The following is an 8441-nucleotide window of genomic DNA, read 5'->3' as shown; positions in this document are numbered from 1 at the left end:
GGAAGCTGGGGTGATGGGCCAAATGGCAATGTGCAATGGCCAAAGGTCAGGTGGGCTGGTTACCATAATGGACAGCAAAGAGCAATCAGAATACTGTGACTCAGGGAGACTTTTGGCGCTGTCTTGTTAATTATTCTGTTCTTAGAAATTAAATAGATAGGAAGCCCATTTAATTCTTCTCTCATCTGTATGAAGAGTAAAGTTCTTAGACAAGTGAATAAAAGTCTTATCCGAATCATAAAAACAGATTCATTGCACCTTATTCAATTCCCAAATCTGAACTTATAGTCAGAGAACCTATTAAATGAGACCAGGACCTCTTGAGAAAGATCCCATTAAATGTCCCCAAATTTATACTATTGATCTTTCTCCTAGCCTTTCCCAAAGGAACCTACTGCTTTCACTAAAGTGACTGTGCACTGAGGAAAAAGAAATAATCACACTTTTGGGAACTATCGGACACTGGCTCTCAATTGGCACTAAATCCAGGAGATTCACATTATCTATCAGTTAGAGTAGGGAGATATAGAAGGCAGGTAATAAGTGGAGTTTAACTTGAGCCTGTCTCAAAGTTAGGTCAGTAACTCCCCAGCCTATTCTGTGATTATTTTCCCAGTTTCAGAACATATAGTGGGAATAGACAGAGGTAGGGGAATGTCCACACTGGCTTTCCTGACTTGTGGAGTGAGAAATAGAATGGTGAAAAAGGCCAAGTGAAAGTCACTTGAATGTCTACCAAGGAAAATAAGCCAAAAACAATAATGCAACCCTGGAGAGATTATAGAGATGACAGCTACCACCAAGGGCTTGAAAAATGCATGAGAGGTGATTCCCATCACATCCCTATTCAACACTTCAATTTGGCCTGTGAAGACAGAAGGATCTTGGAGAACAAAAGTAGATTATCATAAGCTTAACCAGGTGGTGTCCCCAATTGCAGCTGTTGTGCCAGATGTGGTTTTATTGCTTAAGCAAATTAGCACATCTTCTGGTACCTGGTATGATGCTATTAATTCAGCAAACGCATTTTCTCCATCTCTGTTGCTTCAGAGTACCATCAGCACTTTGCTTCTGGCAATGCAATGTCACTGTCCTACCTCAGGGATATGCAACCTCTCCTATTCTGTGTCATAATTAAGTTCACAAGGATCTTGATCACCTTCTTCTCAAGACATCCCAGTGGCTCATTGCATTGATAACACTATGCCAATTGGACTTTACGAGCTAGCAGTAGCAATTACCCTAGACATTGCTTATTGTTTACTTACCAAAGGGATAGGAAAAAATTATGATAGAAAAATAAGGAGACTTACACCCCAGAAAAATTTCTAAGGCCCACCAGGCTACATCTCTTACCTTCATATATAATCACACTATATATTTACCATTTCTCAGTCTAGGCAAAAATGAAAATCTAGGTGCACTGTTTGAAATTCTGCCCACTGGGGAGATTTCTCTTCACCACTATCCTTCAGGAATATCTCAGAAAGGCTATAATGCTGTAGCTGGCCAACATCAGGTGGTGCCTGTATATCATGAACAACCATGTGTAAACCAGGCCCAGATCCCTTCTGCTTACATCAACTGATCGATGTAACTTCTTATAAGTCCAAAGGCACAGGCTGAGAAGACAGTGTAGTATGGGAAATGTTGGGTCCCTCTAGGGTAAAGAATAGGACACTGCATCTGATCTCTCCTTTTATTTTTCTTTTCCTTTATTTTAGAGAGAGGTATTTTTGCTATAGAGCATATGTGCTTGCTGGAGAGACAGAGAGATAGAAAGTCAGAAAGAGAGAACACCCCCCCCAAAAAAAAAAGAAGGAATAGCCTTGCTGCAATCCCTTCTCCATTCTCCTCTCAGGATTTTAGACATGCACACACACGTGCCTGTGTGAATTTTAAGCCTCCAGGTGCAGGACTCGAACCATGGTCAACTACATGAGGGTCCAGCGATGTAACCATTATGCCATCTATATGTCCTGACCCCTTCAATAACCAAAACAGAGGCACAACACATAGAAAATATATTTTTACTTTGGCAGCAACGTATTCCTCATTTGATTCTTACTCTGGATCATTTAGAAAATGACCCCAAAAGCCGCCAATTTATACAGGATACAGACAAGTCTGTCATTATTACCCCTTTCCTTTTTTCTCCACATGCATTTGTCCACTAGTTATCTATAGATTTTGCCTCTGTAATAGTTCATTAATCTGTCTCATCTTTTATATTACCATAACCAATGGATATCAACTTTCTATTTTTTTAAATATCCTCATCTTTCAAATGTTCAACTTCTCCAATTCCATTTTATTCAGAACTTTCTACACAACATACCATGTCCTTCTATAAATGCTCCCCATTTCTATGCCTGTTTTTCTGTCTCAATGCTTCTTTAAAATAGCTGGGTGAGTGAGCATCATAGAAGCACCATTCCATCCATGTGAATTCTCATCAAGACACTTTTGTGGATTTTGACATATCTGAGAACCAATGTTTCACATCTGGATATCAGGCTATTGACTGAATAGCTGGCATCACACTCTCTGACTATACTGAAATATGGCTACCTGGGCTCACCTTGAACTTTCAAGCCTCAGTGCTTATAAAAACTTTCCCCCAGACTACCTCTTCAAGAAAAATCAAATCATCCTTCAGGGCTCATCTCAGCTGCTTCCTCATCTGTGAAGCTTTTCCTGAATTCCTCCATCTTCTGGACATAGTCATAGACCTTAGTGTCCCTAATAGTCACTAATAGCATCCCTATTACAGTACTTTTGACGGCATTGAGATTGTTGTTAGCATTTAAAAGCCTTGCAGGATAATAAATTGCAATATTTTCTGGTGCAATGGAGCTAGACTACCTAGCATAAAATGTTAACTTCAGCATTTACTGGGTGTTGGGTCATGGGGAAGTTACTCAACTTTTCTATCCCTCAGTTGTTTTCTGATATATAAAATAGGGATACTTAACAATATCCCTTGCCATGCCATTTTGAAGATTATGTAAGTTTATGTAAAGCAATTAAAATAGTGCCCAAAGGAAGCACTCACTAAGCTTACCTACTATAATTGCTGTCTGGGGACACTTATGCTTACATATATCCTCACAAGGTTTAATACTGTCTGAAGTTATAATGCATTCTCCTTCAAAAATATGTTGAATACATGGGTATCTCTGAAAGTAGGGTTTATGTATGTTTCAATTTTTAATCATTTTGCTCTTTGAAATAACTGAGATTTAAGGATTGCTGCTAACTACAATTCACCTAAAATGGCAACTCAGTTTCCTAAATTATTATTTAGGATAAAATGGCCCACAATTTTCTTGATACATAACCTCGAGGCTATGAGAATATGCCTTACTACATAGGCTCAGATGTGTAATTATCTATGTTCATCTAACCAACATAATGTTTGTGAACATGTGCATATGTGTGTGTCTACAATAATGCAGACTTTTCATTGTGGCTGCTTTGAGCAATTGGTAATACCAGAATTAAAAATTTTGTGGGTCAAAGTATTTTCTTTCTTAATCTACAGTGTGGAACCTCCCATTTATCTAGGTATTACAGTACTTGCAAAACTTATCTGAGGAAAGTATAACCTTACCTCTGGATATTCTGATAATATTTTTTGTACAGAAAAATAAAATACTATTCATTATAAGCAATACTATAGTTTGATGTTTCTTAAAAGGATGCCAATATTAATATCTATTGCTTTAAATATAGTGGTTGTTGAGGCTGGGATCCACTAAGCATTCAGGGTCTCCTCTATAAATGGGCACATGAAGACATTCATCTAGAAATGAATGCAGGGAAATCATTTTTCTCCAAATAAGTGGAATTTCCAGTAACGAGAACTATAGGAATTTATGCTTTCATTATTTTAACCACTGTGCGTGGCATATTTGAACTGCCTTTTCTCTTAGTTCTGAGTTCTATAGTATTTATATCACTTTACTTTTCTATGAGCTATCTCAAAGGCTTTCTAGAAAGAGCAGGAGTATAAATATATTCATATATGTTTATACATAGAGTGGCTTCAACTGAAATCCATATTATCATATTTCTATTCCTAAATCTAGAAGCAACAAAACAAAGTTAATTAAACATGAAGTTTCCTCAAGGAAAAGAAATTTTAGTAGGAGTGCTTTTATTTGCATTTGAAATGTACATTGCTGAGAACCAGGGGTTTTTATTACCCATTACCAATGTGGAATGATGTACCTGTGAAAATAATGCTGTTTAAATGTAGTAATAGGTTAGGTGTTAGAACTACTTTAAAAATCATATTTATAAATTTGAATCCATCTTTGAAATGGACCAGATGAATTCCATACTTCACAATAATTACAAAGCAGGATTCTAAAGTATCAAACACTTTATGTAAGCAATCCTGTAGGTTCTTTTAACTTATGTCCATTGGGAAATGAAATTCTACTTTATCTAGACTGGAATAAAAGTCAGTTCCATTAACTTTTCAACAAAATGTTGATTTTTTTTCCACCTCTAGTTCTGGCAACTAAAGTCTATGACTATCTTTCAATCAAAAACAGAAAATACCTTGTCTTCAGGCATCTGCCAGGAAATGTAATATTATCTAGCTTTTATTATAACCAGAGTTGAGAGATCTGATATCTATAAAGCAGAGTTTTAGAGCTGTGCTACTTTTCCATTTCAAAACACCGTTCTTGAGTTAAATTCAGTCAAATGAATGGGACCAGCAGATGACATAATGGTTATGTCACTGGATTCCCAGTAGTTGACCACAATTCGAGTCATAGACCTGGTGGTTTGAACCTCATGCCAGGCGCATGTGCATGTACTCCCAAAATCCCAAGAGGAGAATGGAGGAGAAGGGACTGTGGCATGATCATCCTCCCACGGGGTGGGTGGTGGTGGTGATTTCTCACTTTAGGTCTCTCTGTCTCTCGGGAAAGAGCATGCACCGTAGAGTAAAAAATCTCTCCAAATAGTATTACAAATAATAGTAATAATAATTTAATCAAATAAAACAAGTGTACCAGAACAATAAATTATCTTATCCTAGAAATAATTATTATATTCCACAATCACATTGAGAAATCATAAGCAGTAACTTCAGGTGACTTCCGTACTTCGGAGCACCTTCCTCAAAAATTTTTAAGAGCTGTTGTGCTAAGAGCTCTTCATGGATGGCAGTGCAATGTGAGAAGGGCTTAGTTTCTAGACTGAAAAAGTTTGGTCCTCAAAGTCCATTTCTCGAATTTGACCTACTCAAGTCTGTGCTCACCAGATGACCTATGGAGCTCCAAGGATAGCACCTACAAGGCTGAGCAACACTACATGGCCAGGATCTCATTTCCAGTATGTAGCCAGTCAAGGAAAAAGAGCTTGCTATTTAGCACTGCTTTTAATTTTTTGTTGTTGTTTTTGTTTTATTTTCTTTGCAAGAACATTGGAAGTTAGAGTATTAGAATAGTACAGTCTAATTTTGGATGACTTTTATTTTTTATACATAGATAAGTGCTTTGTAAAAAAAAATAAAATAAGTTTTGGGCCCTATTACTATAGTGACAATCTTGACTTTATGTTCATTTTTAACCAAATTTCTGTTAGAATATCTCTCAACTATATTATTTAATGGACTTTAAGATTTCCACAAGGCCCTACCCAATTTCAAAATATATTACAGAGCAGTGATAATCAAAACAGCATGGTACTGCAGAAAAATAGACACATCAACCAATGGAACAGAATAAGGAATCCAGAGATAAATCCAAAATCATATAGCCAATTGATCACTGACGAAGGATACAGGACAACGCACTAGAAAAATGAAATTTGACCCTATCTCTCACCATTAATAAGAATCAACTTGAAATGGGTCAAATATTTTCATGTGAAGCTTGAAACTATAGTACTAGTAGGAAACAGAAGAAACTCCTGAACTCATTGGAGTAGGGAGATATTTCTTGCCCGAAACACAGGCAATAATTCCCAAAATAGACAAGTGGGATTACATTAAGCTATTCCTCAGGCAACAGATTGATAACCAGAATATATAGAGAACTTAAGCAGCTCACCCAGAGAAAAATGAATAATCCAATTAAAAAATGGGCAGATGAGTTGACTAGACAACTCTCAGAGAATGACTTACAAATGGGCAAAAGGCACAGAAAAAAGTAAAGTCTCTTCTCAAAAGGGAAATACAAATTAAAACCACAAAGAAGTACCATTCAACCTTAGAATGGCTAGGATCAAAAAAATTAAGAATGACAAGCACTAGTGAGACTGGTGAAAAGGGAATCCTCTTTAACTTCTTATGGAAATGTAAACTATTACAACATCTGTGGAAAACAATATGAAGGCTCCTAAAAAACTTATAACTAGAACTACAATATGGCCCAATAATCCCACTCCTTGGTATTTACCCAAAAAGTAGACAAATACTTAGTCTGAAAGATACTTGCACATCCTTGTTCATGGCAACATTATTCACACTTGCTAGGACATGGAATCAATCTAAGTATCCAAACTGATGACTGGGTTGAAAAACTGTGGTATATATTTATGCTCTGGAATCTTATTACTTGGTCATAGGAAACAATAAGATTCTATCGTTTGATTCAAAATGGATGACTATAGAGAACTTAATGTTGAGTGAAGTGAGCCAGACTTAGAAAGAAACACACTATATATCCCTCTTAATAAGTACTTTATGACATAAATAGAAAGATCTGAAGATATGATAGTAAAGAGAATAGGTGTAGATACCAGAGATTTTAAGGGAGGTGAGTGAGTGTTAGTGAGTGGTAGAGGGTGGGCAGGAAGCACAGAGGTAAGAAACTTTTAACAAATAAAAGAATGTAAAGTTCTCTGAGGGGAAAAAGCATGTTAAGTAATTTTTGTTTGCTTAAAAAAATATTAAAACACACACACACATACACACACACAGATTTCCACAAGGAAAAGTTCAAAACTGTTGTAGAAAAAATTTAGATAATGAACGAATAAATTTTGAATGGTCCTCTGACCTTACATTGAGCTCACAAGACTCATCACATCTCTCTTTAGCTTAGGTTTTCAGAAACTTAATAGAATTTAATGACCAAGAGTCATAATCTTCTATATCCACTTGCTAATACTCTTTCTATTATGGTTTTTCTTTTCTGTTTTTGGATTACTTCAGACTTTCCTCAAGGACATGTTTTTATTAGAATCTATAATAAAATATTTTTGAAAATTTAGAAAAAGTTTACAAGATCAAAATAAATAGAACATTAATTTTTTTCAGGAAAATGTGTTTTAGGTAATTAAATAAACATGTCATTGGTTTGTGAAGCATAAACAAGCCAAATTAAATACTTCAGAACCAGAACCAAATGTTATGCCATGTCTTAAAGGGAAAGGGAAAGGACTATGCCTGGCTATTCAAGAGTACTAATATAAATTTAGAATATTTATACCTAGTGATTTTGTCTATACTATATTGTAATTGATTATATATAGTCTGGTCATGAGGCAAAATGTGCTATAACTATACTTATAACTACACTTAATGATAATTTTATATATATATTCAGCAAAGAAAGTAAAAGATGCAAACAAAATATATACTATTTTCATTAACATAATCAGGAAAACTGAAGCAAAGAAGAGTTAAATGATATTCCAAAGCTTACCCGAGTCACTGAGTCAGGAGAATAAACCAGGTCTCTTGGATTTCAACTCCAGTGTTCTAGTCACTGGTTTGTTCAACTCCTGTGCAAAATATCCACACACAATACCCAAAGCACATTCCCCCTTTCTATCAAGTGGTTGTCAAAAGAAACACTCCATTACCTTTCCCACATACTGCGGCTCAGAGCCCATGTATTCTTCCAGCACAAAAAACTGATTCCATACCCAGCCACGTTTAACTCGATGGAAGTGTGAGCGTCGCCCTGGCAGATGGATAACATTTTCTCTTGATTCTGTGGCTAAAGTCTGTTGTGGCTGTGGTTGAAGTGGTGTTAAGAGACCTCCATCAAACAGGACCCAGAGAAGCAGGGATAAGCAGTTCCTTGTAAGCATTGGCAAAGGCTTTCCTACAGCAGAGTGATAAAAACTCCAGCACTTAATGTAGAATTGTGGAATCCAGGTTTGAGGTGTCCGTGGCCTCCACCACTTAGCTTTCTGTTTTATTGCAGAAATGATAATGCAGGCATTAATCCTTTTGATGAAAAGGCTTCTGCTCTATTATATTCCATCTAAAGGGACCTATAAAATAGATGAAAAAAGATACATTAAATTAAAATTTCATGGTGATATTCATCAAAACTTTCATTATATCGGCCAATATTGAAAGAAACAGAGAGGATAAGACTTTAAAAGAATTGCATTGGTAAATGATCATGTAAATTTTTTAAGTGAATAAGTTAAATTTTTTATAGACCTGAAAAATGCTAGTTACA

The 8441-nt window shown here is 36.0% G+C and overlaps 1 protein-coding gene across 1 annotated transcript in view; it reads right to left on the bottom strand.

The window, feature by feature from the left end:
* LOC102487013 (cadherin-12) overlaps window positions 1-8199 on the bottom strand; it is a gene marked incomplete at its 3' end in the record, with an annotated part of 226616 nt that extends 218417 nt beyond the window's left edge. The window contains exon 1 of the mRNA XM_006168021.1: window positions 7831-8199. Within this exon, the coding sequence (XP_006168083.1) occupies window positions 7831-8061 (231 nt within the window). The remainder of the gene's footprint in view (window positions 1-7830) is intronic.
* Window positions 8200-8441: the final 242 nt, after the last annotated feature.

This window comes from Tupaia chinensis, unplaced genomic scaffold (assembly GCF_000334495.1).
Source record: "Tupaia chinensis unplaced genomic scaffold, TupChi_1.0 Scaffold145407_1, whole genome shotgun sequence".
Taxonomy (NCBI): domain Eukaryota; kingdom Metazoa; phylum Chordata; class Mammalia; order Scandentia; family Tupaiidae; genus Tupaia; species Tupaia belangeri.
This window is presented reverse-complemented; position numbering and strand designations above follow the sequence as displayed.